At 41.1% G+C, this 20,200-nt stretch overlaps 1 protein-coding gene across 1 annotated transcript in view; it reads right to left on the bottom strand.

The window, feature by feature from the left end:
• Positions 1–2,017: 2,017 nt before the first annotated feature.
• usp3 (ubiquitin specific peptidase 3) overlaps positions 2,018–20,200 on the bottom strand; it is a 232,318-nt gene continuing 214,135 nt past the window's right edge. The window contains exons 15-16 of the mRNA XM_043680112.1: positions 15,005–15,072; positions 2,018–3,939 (exon numbers count right to left, since the gene is read on the bottom strand). Of these exons, the coding sequence (XP_043536047.1) occupies positions 3,771–3,939; positions 15,005–15,072 (237 nt within the window). The 3' untranslated portion in view covers positions 2,018–3,770. The remainder of the gene's footprint in view (positions 3,940–15,004; positions 15,073–20,200) is intronic.

The raw sequence follows: 20,200 nt of genomic DNA, 5'->3' as shown, positions 1-20,200 counted from the left end.
AAACCATGCTGACTTTGCCCTATTGTACCATGCGCTTCCAAGTATTCAGAAATCTCATCCTTCACAACAGACTCCAAAATCTTACCAATGACTGAGGTCAGGCTGATCAGCCTGCCTTTTGCCATACTCCCTTCTTAAACTGGAGGGAGGGAGGGGGGAAAGAGGTGTTACATTAACACTTTTCCAGTCCTCCAGGACCCTCCCTGATTCTGGTGATCCCTGGAAGATCACTACTAACACCTACACCTTCTCTTCAGCTATCTTCTTCAGAACTCTGGGGTGTAGTCCATCTGGTCCAGGTGGTTTATCCACCTTAAGCCCTCTCAGTTTTTTTAGCATCTTCTCCTTGGTGATGGCTACCATACTCACCTCTGCCACAGACTCTCAAACTCACCTAACATACTAGTACCCACGTGCACAGAAGGGGAGAAAAGGTAAAATTCCATTATTTAAGCACACTCCAGCAGGTTTGAAACTTATCAGACCACTTGACATTCCAAGTATTTTATGCACCTCTTTGATACAATCATGTCATCTGTGAATAACACCTGATCCCAACCTCCTCCTCACACCTAAAAATAGGTTCAATGGTGCACCTCGCCTCTCCAAATGGTAAAAACTCCAGGTTCCATGCTACTCGGATGCCACAATCCCACTTCTGTAGAAGTAGCTGGTGATTTAAAAGGCTATCTGCTTCAGTGATACATACATACACAAAACTTTGTACCCGTTCCTGTGAAAATGGTCAGTACCTTGCTTGCCATTTCTGTACTAATGAAAATTGTGGTCAGACAGCCACTCCTTTGTGGTGAAAATGTAGTGCACAAAAATCATATTCCCATTATTTTAAAATAGCAGTTTGAATGGGTAAAAGCTTCTTGTGAAAGTAGCGACCAGGAAATTTGTAAATGACATGTTGAATATACAATTGAAAGTCTAATTTATAAACTGGGAATGCAATTTCCTCATCCTCCACTAATTCTCTCTCAAGTAAGGTTTCCCAGCTCTGGCAACAAAAGTGAGATACATTGGGCCCTGCCAAATTCAGCTTCAAAGATAAAAAAAACTTCAACAGATTCTTTACCTTCAGACTCAGAAGCACCACTTCAAGGAGTTAAGAGGAGATTAATTCATGATGTTGGCGAAGAGTAATTAAATACAGTTAAAAGGAATAACATACTCAATGTGGACTTTACATCCTTCTGGTGTCTCAAATATTTCACAGCAATTTACTCAGTTCTGGGTGTAGTGACTGTCACCTATTGGGAAATGCACATAAATAGGTTTCCACTGCCCCAAGGTAAGTGAGGAGGCAAATAAAATAAATACATTTTGTAACAGATGAACAGAACATTGGCAGCAGGTTAGAAATTATTGATAGGACTTTTTTTTGGCACTTCTCTGGGTCAGAAGGGCTTGGTTTATGTCTCACTTATTCCAGACATGGCATAACCTTTTTGAACATGTTGATGAAAAATATGTAGAAACAAACTGATTAGGCTTTTCAAAGTCTTGCCTAGCTGTCCAAAAAACATCAGAAACAAATTAAGTTTCTCTTCAAGATAATCAAATTAGTGACATTCTAATAAGTATCTATCTCAATACAGCTATAAACCATAAAAGTCCCAGTAACATGACATTTTGAAAAAAAAACTCATGGGGATGAGGGTGTGGTCAGCTCGACCAACATTTACCAAAGTGCTGTCTGTTAAGAGCATTATGTGGGTCTGGAACCACGTGCAGACCAGACTGGGTGAGGATGACTGATTTCCTTTCCCAAAGAAGATCAGTGAACCAGATGGGTGTTCATGATAATTGACATGGTCACTACTAGGTTAACTTTTAATTCAAAATTTTTATTCAGTTCAAATCTGCCATGATAGGATTCAAACCCATATTCCCAGAACAATAGTCTGAAGTTCTAGATTATTAGTTCAGTGACATTACCACTATATCACTACCTTTCCCTGAAAGAAACTCCTTTATAAAATGTTTTATTTTTAAAGACAGAACACTGTTTTGCATCATTAACATTGCACTTTACTATCAATGAAACAGTACATGAACATTTACTAATATACATACCATCATTATAAGCAGCCATAGTAGTACATTTACAATCAAGATTTGTTTGTGGGGATTAAACTGAATAAATGCCATGGTGATTGATGTTACTGTGTCAGTTCATAACTTTGCAACCAAAACAATGTAATATTTTAAATAAGTTTGTACAGTTTCAATATGCAGATTCAAGTTTAGGATGTGTACGTTTTCACATTTAAGAGACATGAGTCTCGTGCCTGAAACCTCAAACTGCCTTTTCTGCTGCTGCTGCCTCATATAGTATATCTACATGCAAATACATCATTCATCTCATTGTGTAATTAAAACACCACTCAGGCCACTATAAATGGAATTTATGAGAGAAGTGTCTTTGATAAGTAAAAAGGACTATATCCTGGTACGAAAATAACATCATACCATTTTATACAAGTAAAAGACTCTTCCAATAGCTGTAATCTACTATTTCATGTTGTATACTGTAATGGTTAGAAAAGATTTTGTCCAAGATGCACCCAGACTCTGGTTCCCCAAACGTAACTCAGCATGTTTAATTTGTCTTTCTTAATCAGGTGATGTTGCAAATCATAAGCCATACTTACCATCCTACATCCAATCATAGTCACTCACTGGCAACACGTGATGCAGATAGCTATGCACAAACCCTACTCTGCCCAGCAAAGTATTGGGATAGATGAGAAGGCCATTTTTACACAGCAGTTCATTTTATTTTTCATACCATAATTTGTTTTTAACTGTTCATGCTTTCTGAAAGATGCAAGTGCCTGGTGACATCTCAAGAAAATGAGAATTTTTTTTTAGAAACAATAGAGTTGAAAACCTAAATTAAAATGTAAATCATAAATGTACCTCTGTAGTATGGGTGAATGTGGGACGAATATTTTTGTTCTGAGTTACCAGTGTTTACAAGTGGTCACAAGAAAAATGACAACAGAAAAAAACCCTAACAATTACAGACAGGTCTATTTCCATTTTAAATGGGCAGTTACAGGAAGGTATAGCAATGCAGAGTCAAGGTGTAGTTACACTCCATGTATCTCATAATACTGAACTTCATCTCGGCATCAAGTTCTGAATATAGACAGTAATATGCTGTTTATCAGAGAGAAGGGCAACAGTGTTCAGGGATACTCAATTAGTTTCTTGTGCAGACAATCATTTCAAACACTTACATCAGCACTTTATTGATCTTGTGCACTTACTCTAAACTGAAGTGTTTTATCAGTTGGTACACTTCAGGCAGAAAGACTGCTGAAACAATGAGGACTTCTGAACCTTGTGTCAAATTAGAAATCACAGACTAAGATGTAGTGTGAACAGTTGAAGAAACACTAATGTAAGTGCACCTTGAAGCCAATCAATGCTATCCCATAATGTATAGTACAGAGATCATTTCAAAATATTCAATTTCAATGTCAACCGAGCCACTAAATTCTTGATCAACAGCAGCCATTACAGGTTCAAAAATATTCTGTTGAGGTTTTGTGATAGGCTAAAATTAGATCAGGTGTCCTCGATTACTGTATTGACACTAGCAATGGTGCAATAAACAAAATTCTCATCAGCGATTTAAAAGTGCAAGATGAAAATAGTCTTGAGCTATCAAGTACTTATGGAAATGTGGAACTGTTTGTGTGCGCTCCAAATCAGTATATATGTTGCAAATATATATAAAAAGATGGGATGCATTAAAGTTTGGTGCCCGATCCCGATTTGGTCTGGCGTTCCACATAGAATAAGATATAGGCCTTGGCTTTCATTACAGTTTCTTCCTCAGTCAAAGTAACAGTACTGTCATTGAAGTGGAACCAACGCCCTTCATGAGTTGCATATGCAGTGTAATGACCCGAGCCAACTCTGTGAGGAAAAGAAAAGTTACTGCTGTATTCAGAAAAGTCACATATTACTACTTCACATAAAATTACAAAAGTTACCAGTAAACATTTTCTTATTTCAGTGTGTAATTAAAATCAACAAATAATGCAGTGTTCCTATGTTTTATTTTTATGCATGCCGTAACATCCTCTGAGTTGGAATGAAGAAATTAGAATCAAAGTAATTTGATTTGTTTGCAATCTTTGTTCAGTGGCCAGTTTAATTCATATCAACTAGGGGTGACCAGGCTGAGCAATGCAATCCTCCTACTTGTAGTTTGCCAAAGAAAATGCCAGCATTATTCGGGCATGGATGAGAGAGATGCTTTACTAAAATGAATATGATAGCATTCGACTGTGACTGTGGTTATAAGTATTCCCAGACCATATAAAAGCAAATTTCCTCAAGTTCAATCATGCTTTCTCTCTGTCCATTGAGTAGAAAGTCATCTAGATCCCCCACCCCACTGTGAAACTAGTGGTTGGGTCCTAGATGTGGCAATGATTTCATCTAATTTCAACTGTAGTCACTATATCCTATAAAACAACCACTGGAGAAGGTGTAGGGAGCAGAAACAAAACAGATCAAATGTAAAGGTGATGAGGTTTTCCAATGAGATCAGGTAATACATCCCACAGACATGATCTGTAACCATCCTAGCCTGCCACTCAGCAGCTCATCATAAACTTTAAGATGTGCAAAGATGTTTGACGATCAAAACTGAATGCAGTTGTCTCAAGCATTCTATGAAGAAAATCAGGCAATTCAGTCCTCACTATCCAATCTGGGCAGATTATTCCAAATTTCTATTTTTTTGTTCAGTTTTCAATAGCACCATCAGTTGGGATGGAATAGCTTTTGGGGTGAGGCAGCTCCATTAACTGGCCTCTACTGGAGGGTGAATATAGAAGAAACTGGGCAGGGTTTGCAAACTGCATGTCTCATCAGTGATCCCTGCCAAATGATAGTCAACACCCACATATAGGCACTTGAATACATGACAGTAGGGGTGATTGAAATTATTGAAAACACACCAAAGAGTTGTTGCTTTCACCACAGGAGGAGAGATGTAGATGAAGAAACTAGAAAGAGGAAAAGATCATCACTACCCCAGCTGCTGTACCTTAAGTCCTGGTAATCATGTAGTAATACCAAGTTGATCATTACATCCAACGGTAATGTCTATACATTATACAGGATACAAAACTATCAAAAAACAGTCAAACACTTAAATACTGAAACAGAACATTGGCTTCCAGCCCATTTGAGAGTTATGTAATACAGCAATCCTGAAACAAAACGCTTTGTGACTTAAGTGTTGAATACATTTTGACAACCTTCACAGAAATTGATGAATGCACAGAACAACAGTCAAAATAAGAATGACCGTAGTACAATTATACAAGTTAATGACCTCCCACTTCAGTTCACACTCGAGCATCAGTACCTGCATAGTAAGAAAGAATCGTTGAGTGGCTAACCTTATAATCTTCCCTTCTTGAAGGTAAATCCCCAGCTCTCCACAACACTCTTTGCTATTTGGAACTGTTCACAGATTCCAAGTCCACTCTCTCATAGCATGTCCACAGGTTCCAAGTCCACTCTCTCGTGATGTTTCATTTGTCTCCAGCTACAGTCTACAAACACAATGTGGCTTGCTAATAATTTCCAGCTTGAACATTCAATTATTGGGGATCTTGAATTTCCATTTCATTTAGACTAGGATGACTAGCTCATTTCCATTTGGGAGTAAGGGAATTAAGAATGATTAAACATGCACCAAGAGAGAGAGAATCAAGTTCTACCACCTGGCTTAAATAAAGTGTTAAAAAGACATAACTTTTTATGGGCTTTACTGCTTTAAGCTAAATTATACTTGTATCTAAAAGAACTGCAAGATTATTACTATATTGTCAGTTATGCAAACCTTATGCAAAGCTTCTAGATTCTGTTTTGGGACAGGATTAATTTCAGTAAAGTTTCAGATTGCGTATCTTCGCTCCACTCAAAAGTGATTTGACTTATTTATTGCCATGTGTATTTTTGTACAAAATACAGTGAAAAGTGTTGCATAGCATCTCCACTCTCTGGCGTCATCTTAAAATACAGAAATAAACCAAAATATAGAATATAAAGGCAGAAGAATATGGAAATAAAGTGTTGAACTTTAGAGTCCTTCTTGTCAAGTCCTCCGCCAAGGGCCTGGTGGCTAGGCATGAATCCCTTTGCTGTGCTACCACCACTGGAATGAAAGTTGCTACCCTTTGGCACCATCTCACCTCCATTGATGCCCTCGCCATTATGAGTCCTCGCTGGACCTTGCCAATGCAGATGCCTAAACTTGACTCGGCTGCCACCATGAGTTTGTTTCAGGCCCACCTTGCTGATGTAGCTGCTGCAGGATCCAGTTCTGGGCCCAAACCTGCTTCCGTCACAGCAACCATAAGTCAGTCCTAGGACCACTTCACCAATGCAGAACCACTGGGAACCCAAACTCTCTGAAACCATCGCCATGAGTCTGTGCTGGGCTGACTTACCACCGCTGATACTGCCGCTGCAACTGAGCCCTTTAACAAGAGAAAAATAAAATAGAGAGAAAACAAAAAAGAAAGAAAATAAAAGAAACAAAAAGAAAAGCAGACTGAAGAGATGAGCCCTGGACTCAGAAACTCTACTTGCCTGCCATCTATACTGGATGTAAAATTTGGTTGAGGAAGACCATTCAGTCCACTCTTCAACTCAAACCTCGAAGAACCTCCAGTTGCTAACAGTATCCAAGTACATCTAAAGGACTATTAACAGTGAAGCCCATTAAAAAGTTATATCTTTAACGTTTTATTTAAGCCAGGTAGTGTATTTGGTTCTCTCCTTTTCTGTGCATGTTTAACCATTCTTAATTCCCTTACACCCAAATGGAAATGAGTTAGCCATCCTGGTCTAGACTCAAGGACTTAAGAAGTTCATTCCAACCCTCAACACTAAGAGGCAAGTCTTCAGTATTAGGATTAAATGCAGATTTAACTTTTTGGTAATATCTAACATCTTACAGACCCCAAGACTCCTCACTAACTCTGGTTCAATGATGTGGAGGTGCCATTGTTGGACTAGGATGGACAAGGTCAAAAGTCACACAACACCAGGTTATAGTCCATAAGGTTTATTTGAAATCACAAGCTTCATCAGGTGAAGTGAAGAAAATCACACAGGCACAGAATTTATAGGCAAAGAGATCAAAAGATAGTACAAATAGTGTGAGTGGGCATGGATACTACCATATGTGGGAACTCCACCCACTACGTTCATGGCAGGTACTCAATATTGCATACCTCATATACTGCAGGCAAGGATGCCCGAGGCATGGTATATTGGCTAGACATGCAGATGCAATGACAATGGATGAATGGACACTGTGCAACAATCATCAGACAGGATTGTTTCCTCCCAGTTGGGGAACACTTCAGTAGTCCAGGACATTCAGCCTCCGATCTTCAGGCAAGCACCCTCCAAGGCTGTCTTCAAGATATACAACAACGCAGAACTGCTGAGCAGAAACTGATAGTCAAGTTCCATACCCATGAAGACGGCCTCAACCGTAACTTTGAGTTCGTGTCGAGCTACGTGTAACCCCACCATACTGTTCTGTATTTGCAAAATCTTCCTTACTATTCTGTTTTGACACTATCATTTTGATAACTTATTATGATTATAATGAATAACTATTATTATTAGTTTGTACAGTTTTGGATTACTTGCTACTTTGGTCAGATCCTTAGTAGGAGACTCATATCTATTATGTTGTTCCAACCATTTGGTTTGTCTCCAACACCATCTTATTTTTAGATTTTTGTAATTATCTCTCTACCTCAATTAATTGGATCACATGTCATCCCTTGATTTGCTAATCAGCTGTAGACACGTTACTCACACCTTCTGACACTTTTGATCACCAGCAGAAATTTGTTATTCAGCCTGTCAACACTCCACTCACACCACCGGTTCTATCTTTTGATCTATCTGCCTATAAATTCTGTGTTTTGGATTAGTGGTGCTGGAAGAGCACAGCAGTTCAGGCAGCATCTGAGGAGCAGCAAAATCGACGTTTCGGGCAAAAGCCCTTCATTCCTGATGAAGGGCTTTTGCCCGAAACGTCGATTTTGCTGCTCCTCGGATGTTGCCTGAACTGATGTGCTCTTCCAGCACCACTAATCCAAAATCTGGTTTCCAGCATCTGCAGTCATTGTTTTTACCTATAAGCCTGTGTGCTTCCCTTCATTTCACCTGACGAAGGAATAGTGCTTCAAAAGCTTGTGATTTCAAATAACCTGCTGGACTATAATCTGATGTTGTGTGATTTCTAATCTGGTTCAAAGCTAAAGAGCCTACACTTCTGCAGTTTTTCATCGTTTGCTAGATTTCACTCTTAAGGCCCTTACTATCTGGAATTTGAATGATATCCGGGTCTCTGGATAACAGAGCTGAATAGTTTGTCTTTATCCTTCAAGGAATGTGAGCATCATTGGTGAGTCTAGCATTTATTGCTCATCCATTGTTGTCTTGAAGAATGTGGTGATAAACCCCTTCTTGAAGCACCACAGTCTTTGGACAGTAGGGATAACTAGGTGATTTTGAACTAGCAACCGTGAAGGAATAGCGACATAGTTTCAAGTCAGGATGGTATGACACTCGGAGGTAACTTTGCAGGTGATGGTGCTCCCGTGTATCTGCAGCCCTTGTGACCATTGCCACCTAGAAGAATAAGTTGAAGGGTACCTGGCTGAACAAGTGGAGAGTATTCTATTGCATTCTTGACTTGTGCTTGGAGATTGTGGACAGACATTGGCGAGACAGGAGATGAGTTGGGCACCAAAGAACTTTCAGCTTCAGGCGTGCTCTTGTACCTCCTTTATATATATATAAGATTGTGTTAATGTCTGACCAATCACATTGATAAGGTTTACTCATGTTTATGTTAAGGTTTGGAAGAACAAGTTTTTGAGTACATGTAAATAATGAGCAGCTATGACCCTGGGTGTGGGGTGTGAGGAAGAAACCTTAGCAACTCAAACTCTCTCCACAAAGAAATGTTGCGTGTGGTGGTGTCTAACTCACTTATCAGCTCTGAATCTACTAACAGGTTTGTTGACTTACATTTCTGCACAGTGATAAACTCTAAGGTGTTGATGGCAGGGAAATCATCCATGTCAAATTTCAATGTCAAGACGAAATAATTTGATCCTATTTTAGAGATTTTAAAAAAATCATTGATGGGATGTGGGGTTGCTTGCCGAGCCTGCATCTGTTGCCCATCCCTAACCACCCTGGAGATGATAGTGAGCTATCTCCTCAAACTGCTACAATCCCTTTGGTATAGGTGTTCTCTCAGTACTTTTAGGAAGGGCATTCTAGGAATCAGACCCAGTGACACACTAAGGAGTTTCAAACATCTATCTATTCTAATCCCACTTTCCAGAATTCGGCAGTTTAGCGTTTCAATTTAAGTAGCTCTTAAATGTCTTGAGGTTCCTGCCTCTTACCACCCTTGTAAGCAGGAGCTTGAAACAGTCACAACCCTCTACAGAAAAAGAAAATTTTCCTCAAATCCCATCTAAATATCCTGCTCCTTACCTTGAAACTGTGCCCCTTGGTTAATGATCTCTCTGAGGGAAAAAGTTTCTCCCTAGGAGATACACAGAAGGTTGACCAGGATATTGTCTGGGATGGAGAAATTGAGCTATAAGGAAAGATTGGATAGGCTTGGATTGTTTTCTTTAGAGCAGAGAGAACTGGGGTGGAAGTGCATAATTGAGGTATATAAGATTACGAGGGAAATAAACAGGATGAATAGAGAACAGCAGTTCCCCTTGGTTGAGGGGTCAAACACGAGAGGGCATAGTTTTAGGGTAAAGCGGCAAGAGATTCAGAGTGGATTTAGTTGAAAAAAAATGTTTCACTCAGTGGCGGTGGGAATCTGGAATGCACTCCCAGGAAAGTAGTGGAGGTTGGAAACCTTATAAATTTTAAAACATACTTGGATGAATATTTCAAATATCATAACATTTAAGGACATGGGACAAGTGTAGGCAATTGGGATTAGCGCATTTTTCATGGTAATTATGTCAGTGAAGACTTAATGGATCAGAGGGCCTTTTCTGTGCTGTAATGGTTATATTGGGGAAACAGTAAATGAAAGAAGCTCAAATGGACCTTTTAACAATGTTGTTTGAAAAGTAATTGAAATTACAAATGGAAGTTTTTTTTAATTCATTAATTTTTTTTCATGGGGTATGGGTGTCGGTTGGGCCTTATTGTTTCCTGAATACAAGAATTACTAGAATAGATTTCCAAATTAAACTGTTTGTAGTAATAAGAGACAATTTCATAAATAATTTAGTCAACGGGCATTTTTTTCAAATGAACTAATTTTGTCTTGTGGAAAACATTTGGTTCCGAAATTGCAGTTCATTGGGTTGCCAATATGTCATCAGGTTACACAAATGAAAGCAAGCATTAAAATGTTAAAGGTCAGAGCTTTCCCATTCTTTTGGATCTCACCATTTCTATTCACAGTCATTTCTAGGCACTTCCTGATGTAAATAATGTTTAGTATACATCTCTACAGCTCTAAAACCTGTTGTACTGGCTACTACAAGGATCACATTTATCCAACATCAGATAGAGAAAGCCAGTAATTTAGCTGTAACATACAGGAATTTGAACTTGCAGTTTATTAAAACGACAGATGAACAGCTCAGCAGAACTACTAGTTAGTGCAGGACTTTTACTGAAGACAAAACAAATTCTAGCTTCCACTTTATGGAACACTTCTATGATATCCATAAAAATGACACTGAATTTCCAGTTGTCTCCCACTTCAACACTTCACCATATTCCTATGCCAACATTTGTGTCTCAGGTCTGCCACAGTGTTCTACTGAAGCTCAACACAAGCTGGAGGAACAAAACCTCATCTTCTGTCTAGGCACCTTATCAGCCCTGACAATGAGTTTTACAATTTCAGAACATGAACACCTCCCTCTATGTCCATTCCTCATCCATATATAAAGTCAGAGATGTACAAAACAGACTCTTCAGTCCAACTTGCCCATACTAATCAGATATCCTAAACTGACCTGGTCCCATTTGCCAGCATTTGGCCGATATCTCTCTATACCCTTCCTATTCATATACCCATCCAGATGCTTTTTAAATATTGTAAGTATACCAGCTCCACCACCTCCTCTGGGAGCTCATTCCATATATGCACCACCCTCTGTGTGAAGATGTTGCTCGTTAAATACCTTTTAAATTTTTTCCTACTTACCTTAAACATTTTGGAATTCTGTAACCTAGGGAAAAGACCTTGACTATTCACCCCTAATGATTTTATAAAATCCTATAAAGGTCACTCTGAAACTTGCCCTGGACTTCCCATGTAGATGTGATAGTCAAGAAGGCCGAGCAATGCCACTTCTTCCTCAGGTCTTTTACAAAATTCGGTTTGCCCATAAGTACGTTCACCAATTTTTACAGATGCACCACAGAAAGCATACCATCTGGGTGCATAATGGACCTGCTCTGCCCAGGACTGTAAGAAGCTACAGAAGGTTGTGTGCACAACCTAGACTATCACTGAAGCCAATCTTTCATCCTTTGAGTGAATTACTGCAGATGCTGGAATCTGTACTGAAAACAAATGCTTCTAGTCCGCTGCGATCTCCAGCATTTATTTTTTTCAGCACTATCCATGGGCTCCATTTACACCTCTTGCTGCCTCGGAAAGATTGCTATCATCATCAAAACCCCATCCCACCCTGGTAATGCTCTCCTACCACTTCTTCTGTCAGGCAGAAGATACAGAAGCGTGAACACACACTCCAACCGGTTCAAGAATAGCTTCTTCCCTGCCATTATTAGACTGCTGAATGGACTCTCTAACTTCAAATAATGCTGATCTTGATAATATTGATCCTGATTCGTGTTTGTCCTGTATGATGTCATGTCTCACTGTACAAGTTTACTTCACCCTACGATGGGTATGTCCTTGCTTACTATGATCTACCTGTACTACTTGTAAGCAAAACTTTTCACTGTACTTAGTATATATGACAATAAATCAAATCAACCAACTAACCCTCAGCCTCTGACATGCCATGGATAAAAGCCCCAGCCTATTCAGCTTCTCCCTATAGCTGAAACCCTCCAATCCTGGCAACATCCTTATAAATCTTTTCTGAACCCTTTCAAGTTTAACAACATCCTTATGATAGGAAGGAGACCACAACTGCATGCAATATTCCAAAAGTGGCAACATGACCTCTCAACTCCTATACTCAATGCACTGACCAATAAAGGCAAGCATACCAAACCTGTCTACTGTGACTCCAGTTTCAAGGAACAGTGAACCTCCACTCCAAGGTCTCTTTGTTTGGGAACACTACTCAGGACTGGTCCTGCTCTGCATGGATTGCTTCCCCCACAGCCAATCCTCTACTATCATTAATCCCTTTGTGTGCTTTCTTTTCTCTCTCTCTGGGAATCACCTCCATCTATTCATCTCACTTCTCTTCCCTCCCACCCTCCATTATCATACAACTATCACCATTTCCCAGCAACTTACAGTTCTGACGAAGAGTCACTAGACTCAAAATGTTAACTGTTTTTCTCTCCACAGATGTTGCCACATCTGTTAAGTTTGTCCAGCACTTTTAGTTTAAAATAAGACAATTATCACCGACAAAATACAAAGACCAATCAATTTTTCTCATTGAAGTATTTGCAGATGTACACATACAGATATGTCTTCCCCATAACAGGAATCATTCTCCCCCAATCCACCTCATCGAGCCTCCTTAAGTAATTTAAAGTCTTTCACCAAAGCCTTCAGCTTTTCAAAATCACCGACTGAGTATATGTAGAATCAGGACTACTTAGAAAACATAAGGATTCATAATGGCATTATGGTCAAACTAGACGTGACAAGAGTTATTAAATAAACTAAAGTAAATTCAATATCATTATTGGGGGAAAAATCAGACTAGTATCTCAATTAGAGAATTGCACACTACTTAAACAGGTCAAGCATTGTCTTGGCTCTGGACTGGATTCTCTGGCATGTTTTCACTACAAAATGCAATGCATTTGTCACATTATTTAAATATTAGAATAACTTTTTTACTCAAGTACAGGTAGTTCTCGGATAAGTTGTGTTTTGGCAGCATGATTTGGCTATAATATTGCTGATGAATTTGGGAACAGTGTTTTCAAGAATGCTTACATCTGTTGGCAATAGGTTCCAGCAGGGATGATTTCCTGTGCTTCCTTCTGCGCATGCACCAACATCCGTGCTGAAATCTCCATGCAGTTCTGCACAATGCCAAGGTCTGTGCTGCTCCACATATGTGTGACGTCGGTGCCAGTCTTCATGCTGTTCTGCGCATGAGCGATGCTAGCGCTGGTCTTTGTGCCATTCTGCACGTATGGTGTCAGTGCTGGGCTCCGTGCTGTCCTACGCATGCGTGGTGTCAGCGCTGAGCTCCGTGATGTCCTGCATATGTGTGGTGTTAGCGCTGGTCTTTGCGCTATTCTGCACATGCGTGGTGTTAGCGCTGGTCTCTGTGCCATTCTGCACATGCGTGGTGTTAGCACTGGTCTCTGTGCCATTCAGCACATGCATGGTGTTAGCGCTGGTCTCTGTGCCATTCAGCACATGCGTGGTGTTAGCACTGGGATCCATGCTGTCCTGTGCATGCATGGTGTTAGCGCTGATCTTTGTGCCATTCTGCATGTGCATGGTGCCAGCGCTGGACTTCGTGCTGTCCTGTGTATGTGTGGTGTTAGCGCTGATCTTTGTGCCATTCTGCAAATGCGTGGTGTCAGCGTTGGTCTTTGTGCCATTCTGCACATGCGTGGTGTCAGTGCTGGTCTTTGTGCCATTCTGCACATGCATGGTGTCAGTGCTGGTCTTTGTGCCATTCTGCACATGCGTGATGTCAGCGTTGGTCTTTGTGCCATTCTGCACATGCGTGGTGTCAGTGCTGGTCTTTGTGCCATTCCATGCGTGGTGTCAGTGCTGGTCTTTGTGCCATTCTGCACATGCATGGTGTCAGTGCTGGTCTTTGTGCCATTCTGCAAATGCGTGGTGTCAGCGTTGGTCTTTGTGCCATTCTGCACATGTGTGGTGTCAGTGCTGGTCTTTGTGCCATTCTGCACATGCATGGTGTCAGTGCTGGTCTTTGTGCCATTCTGCACATGCGTGATGTCAGCGCTGGTCTTTTGCCATTCTGCACATGTGTGGTGTCAGCGCTGGGCTCCGTGCGTCCTGCGTATGTGTGGTGTTAGCGCTGGCCTTTGTGCCATTCTGCACATGCGTGATGTTAGCGCTGGCTTCCATGCTGTCCTGCACATGCATGGTGCCAGCACTGGTCTCCGTGCTTTCCTGGATTAGTGGTGCTGGAAGAGCACAGCAGTTCAGGCAGCATCCGAGGAGCAGTAAAATCGACGTTTCGGGCAAAAGCCCTTTATTCCAGCATCTGGTTTCCAGCATCTGCAGTCATTGTTTTGACCTCCGTGCTGCCCTGCACATGCGTGGTGTCAGCGCTGGTCTCTGTGCTGTCCTGTATATGTGTGGTGTTAGCGCTGGCTTCTGTGCTGTCCTGCACATGAGTTGATGTCAGCTGGTGACAGAGCAGCTTTCTGAGAGAGATACTGTACAGAAAGCAGCTTTCTTACATTTCTTAAATGTACTGTGTTAAATTTACTTTTGTTTCATTAATAAATAGGATTTCAACCTTCATTCAGGCTGTATTATACTTTGCGTTAGACTTTTGGGTGATTTTTAAGCAATTGTGAATGATATTCTTTGCTGGTCTACTCCTAAACCCACTTCTCCCAAAGGTCCCATTATTTCCATTAAGTGATTTTCTATTTAACGAGGTTTCGCTGGAACACAATCACGGCATTATAGGAGAACTACCTGTACATCACAAAGAGTGTTTGCCAATTGTATGTAAACCCTCAAATCGAAGACACTAAAAACAAACATGCTCACCCCGAACCATGATGCACCACCACAGCTGCAAGGTCATAGAGGCAACTTTCTGGACCACTGTTCTCGGGCTAGAATAGGGTAAAATAAAAGTGCAAACATCTTTTAAGACAGTCAGATGTTATTACATTTTTCGCTTCATCAGCTGATTCACTATTTTCCACATCTCAATCTGTAATTTTACCTGACAAATTCCCACATTCTCCTCATTCCCACATGAAATCTTACCTGACCCACTCCCACATTCTCATCTCAACCTGTAATGCTACTCGTATTTCCACATTCTTCACATTTGACCTGTAACCTTACCTAACTCATTCCCATATTCTCCACGTCCTGACCTGTAAACTTACCTAGACTATTCCCACAATTTTCATGTCCCAACCTGTAACCTTACCTGATTCATTGAGCATCCTCTCTCAGAATTTCATAGCTTGTTTCACTTTGAAAATGTGGCAAATCTTTCTCTGTTTTAATAATACAGTAAGGGTCACATCTGCAACTGAGGCCAACAGATGGATGGAGGATGACAGATGGGACAGTGGCATTGTTTAAAATGCCACTGAGCAGAATTGTGAAGAAAGTTGTTGTCACTGTCCCTTTTATATCATGACCAACATAGTACAAAGTTGGAAGAGTGATCAAAAACAGAGAGTAATGGTCAATGGATATTTTTCAGGCCAAGGAAGGTTTGCAGTGGATTTCCCCAGGGATCTGTATTTGGCCATTGTTCTCCTCTCTCCTGGACCTTGGTGTACAGGGGACAGTTTCCAAGTTTGCAGGTGAAGTGAAACATGGAAGAACTGTAAACTGTGAAGGTGAACACTAAAAGGACATTGACAAGTTGGTGAAGTGGGCAGATGAAACTTTTTGCAGAATAGTGTGAGATGATGCACTTTGATTGGAATGTGGCAGGACAGCAGTAAATAAAGCAGACACTGTTCTCAAGTTTATTAATAGGGGCAAGGTGGTGATGTTTAATTTGAACAAGATGTGTGTTAGACCTCAGCTGGAGTACTGTATATACAGTTATGGGTGAAAACATTATAGGAAAGATGTAAGTACACTGGAGGGAGGAGAGAAGCAATTTACAAGAACCATTCTAGGGATAAGAAACTTCAGCAATGAGAATAGTTTAAAGGAGGTGGATCTGTTTGTCCTGGAAAAGACAGATTAAGAGGTGACCTGATTAAGGTTTTCAAAGTCATGAATGGGCATAGTCAAAGTAGACAGGGTGAAGTGTTTCCTGCTTGAAGCTTGGAAAGAAAAGAAGAACAAGCAGGCATAGATTTAAAATGGTGTGTAAATGAAGCAGGGTAATGTGAGAAATAACTTTTTCACAGAATTTTTAGAATATGGAATTCTCTACCTAATATGTTGTAGAGGAAGGTTCAAATGAGATATTCAAGAGGATGTTAGATTTTTTTTTATTAGTAATGGTGTGCAGGGATATGAGGAAAAGGCAGGAGCTTGGTACAAGATAACAGAGCCACCCCAGGCATGAGGGGCCGTTTGGCCTCCTGCACCACTGTGATTCCTGGTGAGAGGGTAGAAAGTGAGGAGGGAGGACAAAGGGATGGGCATTACTGCCCTGACTCCACCAAAATATTGCAGAGCACCCAGAGGACGGAAAGTGAATAGCCACAGTCATGGTCATATTAGTACCAATGACACAAGTAGAAATGAGGGATGCTGTCCTGCAGTTCGAATTTGGAAAGTTACATCGGAAATTAACAGCAGGACCTCAAAAGAAGTAAGGTTTAGTAAGGTAAAGAAAGATAGTTCAAGAGGATAGGATTTAAATTCCTGGAATAGTGGACTGGCTCTGGGGAGATAAGACCTGTACAGGCTGGACAGATTGCATCAAGACAGAGCTGGGACCACTAAGACCAATAAGGCCAGAATGATTTCATGAGTCAGAACCCCAAAGATTGGCAGGCAGGACTGTAGCTGAACAAGGGCTGTCTTTAAAAAAAGGGAGAGTTGTGCCAAAGCCAATATATATTGCCAAAGAAGGAAAAGGTTGGGCAGAAACAAATTCAAGTTTCCTGGATGACAAAAATAAAGATAGTGAAGAAAAAGTGTGCTTATATCAGACATCAGATGGAGAATCAGACTGAACATGGAAGGTTCAGAGAGGAATTTAGGATTAGATTAGATCACTTACAGTGTGGAAACAGGCCCTTCGGCCCAACAAATCCATACCGACGAGCAACCTACCCAGACCCATTCTCCTACATTTACCCCTTCACCTAACACTATGGGCAATTTAGCAAGGCCAATTCACCTAACCTGCACATTTTTGGACTGTGGGAGAAAACCCATGCAGACATGGGGAGAATGTGCAAACTCCACACAGTTGCCTGAGGTGGGAATTGAACCCAGGTCTCTGGCGCTGTGAGGCTGCAGTGCTAACCACTGTGCCACCGTGCAGCCCACAATAGCTATTTACAGAAGCAGAAAGAATTTGAGAAGAGATTAGCAGCTAATATAAAAAGAAAATCAAAAGCCATCTACAAGTACATATATCGCAAAAAGGTGGTAAAATGAAGAGTAGGACAGATTCAGGCAAAAAGTTTACTCTTGGAGGCAAGGACATGATTGAGGAACTAAATAAATACTTTGCTTCTGACTTCGTCAAGGTATAAATGCCATGTAAATAAATCATGGTAAAAAAGTAGTCAGCCTCTTGAAAGGTTTAAAATTGAAAAGCTGATGGTATTAGAAATGCGGGGTCAAGATTAGAATGGTGCTGGAAAAGTACAGCAGGTCAGGCAGCATCCATCCGAGGAGCAGGAAAATTGACATTTCGGGCAAAAGCCCTTATCAGGAAGGCTTTTGCTCGAAGGGCAACCTGATGAAGGGCTTTTGCCCGAAACATTGATTTTTCTGCTCCGCTTTTCCAGCACCACTCTAATCTTGACTCTAATCTCCAGCATCAGCAGTATCTACTTTCACCACATTGGGAATGTGGTCTATTCCTGGAGTTGAAAACATTTCCACGAGATGAGATGCATCTAAGGTATTAAGGCATTAAAGTATTGAGAATGGAAGTTGAGGCAGCACTGGATATAATTTTTAACTCTTTCTTAGACTCTAGGTAGTGCCAGAGGACTGAAATATATGAACCCTTTTACACATTTGTTCAAAAGGAAGCCAGCAACTGCAGGCCAGTCAGATTAACCAAGGTGGTGGTGAAGTTGCTAGAAATTACAATTGGGATGAAAATGATGGTTACCTCAACAATTGTGGGTTAATTAATTAACAAAGCCATGCAATTTATTAAAGACAACTTGTGTTGAAATAACTTGTTCAAGTTTTTTTTGATGAGTGGTGGACAATTTTGTTTCAGATTGGCGAAAGGTTCAGACTTCTCTGTGGCCAGCAGAGAAAAAGCAGAATGGTTTGTTGTTTCCCTGATGCCAGGATCAAGGATGTCTCAGAGAGGGTGCAGAATGCTCTCACGGGGGAGAGGAGCGAGCAAGAGGTCATTGTCTACATTGGAACCAACGACAAAGGAAGGGAAAAGGTTGAGATTCTGAAGGGAGATTAGAGAGAGTTAGGCTGAAATCTAAAAAGGAGGTCCTTAAGGGTAGTAATATCTGGATTACTCCCAGTGCTACGAGCTAGTGAGGGCAGGAACAGGAGGATAGAGCAGATGAATGCATGGCTAAGGAGCTGATGTATGGGAGAAAGACTCACGTTTTTGGATCATTGGAATCTCTTTTAGGGTAGAAGTGACCTGTACAAGAAGGACGGATTGCACCTAAATTGGAAGGGGACTAATATACTGGCAGGAAAATTTGCTAGAACTGCTTGGAAGGATTTAAACTAGTAAGTTGGGGGGATTGGACCCAGGGAGTTAGTAGGAAAGAGATCAATCTGAGACTGGTACAGTTGAGAACAGAAGAGAATCAAACAGTCAGGACAGGCAGGGACAAGGTAGGACTAATAAATTAAACTGCATTTATTTCAATGCAAGGGGTCTTACAGGAAAGGCAGATGAACTCAGGGCATGGTTAGGAATATGGGACTGGGATATCATAGCAATTACAGAAACATGGCTCAGGGATGGGCAGGACTGGCAGCTTAATGTTCCAGGATACAAATGCTACAGGAAAGATAGAAAGGGAGGCAAGAGAGGAGGGGGAGTGGCATTTTTGATAAGGGATAGCATTACAGCTGTGCTGGGGAAGGATATTTCCGGAAATACATCCAGGGAAGTTATTTGGGTGGAACTGAGAAATAAGAAAGGGATGATCACCTTATTGGCATTGTATTATAGACCCCCTAATAGTCAGAGGGAAATTGAGAAACAAACTTGTAAGGAGATCTCAGCAATTTGTAAGAATAATAAGCTAGTTATGGTCGGGGATTTTAACTTTCCAAACATCGACTAGGACTGCCATAGTGTAAAGGTTTAGATGGAGAGGAATTTCTTAAGTGCGTGCAAGACAATTTTCTGTTTCAGTATGTGGATGTACCTACTAGAGAAGGTGCAAAACTTGACCTACTCTTGGGAAATAAGGCAGGGCAGGTGACTGAAGTGTCATTGGGGAGCACTTTGGGGCCAGCGACCATAATTCTATTCGTTTTAAAATCGTGATGGAAATGGATAGACCATAGAACATAGAACAATACAGCACAGAACAGGCCCTTCGGCCCACGATGTTTTTTTAGATTAGATTAGATTACTTTACAGAGTGGAAACAGGCCCTTCGGCCCAACAAGTCCACACCGACCCGCAGAAACACAACCCACCCATAACCCTTACCTCACACTACGGACAATTTAGCATGGCCAATTCACCTGACCTGCACATCTTTGGACTGTGGGAGGAAACCGGAGCACCCGGAGGAAACCCACGCAGACACGGGGAGAATGTGCAGACTCCACACAGTCAGTCGCTTAAGGCGGGAATTGAACTCGGGTCTCTGGCGCTGTGAGGCAGCAGTGCTAACCACTGTGCCACCGTGCCGCCCTTTTGTGCCAAACACTTAAGCACCCATTCATGTACCTATCTAATTGCTGCTTAAAGGTCACCAAAGATTCTGACTCTACCACTCCCACAGGCAGCACATTCCATGCCCCCACCACTCTCTGGGTAAAGAACCCACCCCTGACATCTCCCCTATACCTTCCACCCTTTACCTTAAATTTATGTCCCCTTGTAACACTCTATTGTACCCGGGGAAAAAG

This window comes from Chiloscyllium plagiosum, chromosome 40 (genome assembly GCF_004010195.1).
Source record: "Chiloscyllium plagiosum isolate BGI_BamShark_2017 chromosome 40, ASM401019v2, whole genome shotgun sequence".
Lineage (NCBI taxonomy): Eukaryota > Metazoa > Chordata > Chondrichthyes > Orectolobiformes > Hemiscylliidae > Chiloscyllium > Chiloscyllium plagiosum.
This window is presented reverse-complemented; position numbering and strand designations above follow the sequence as displayed.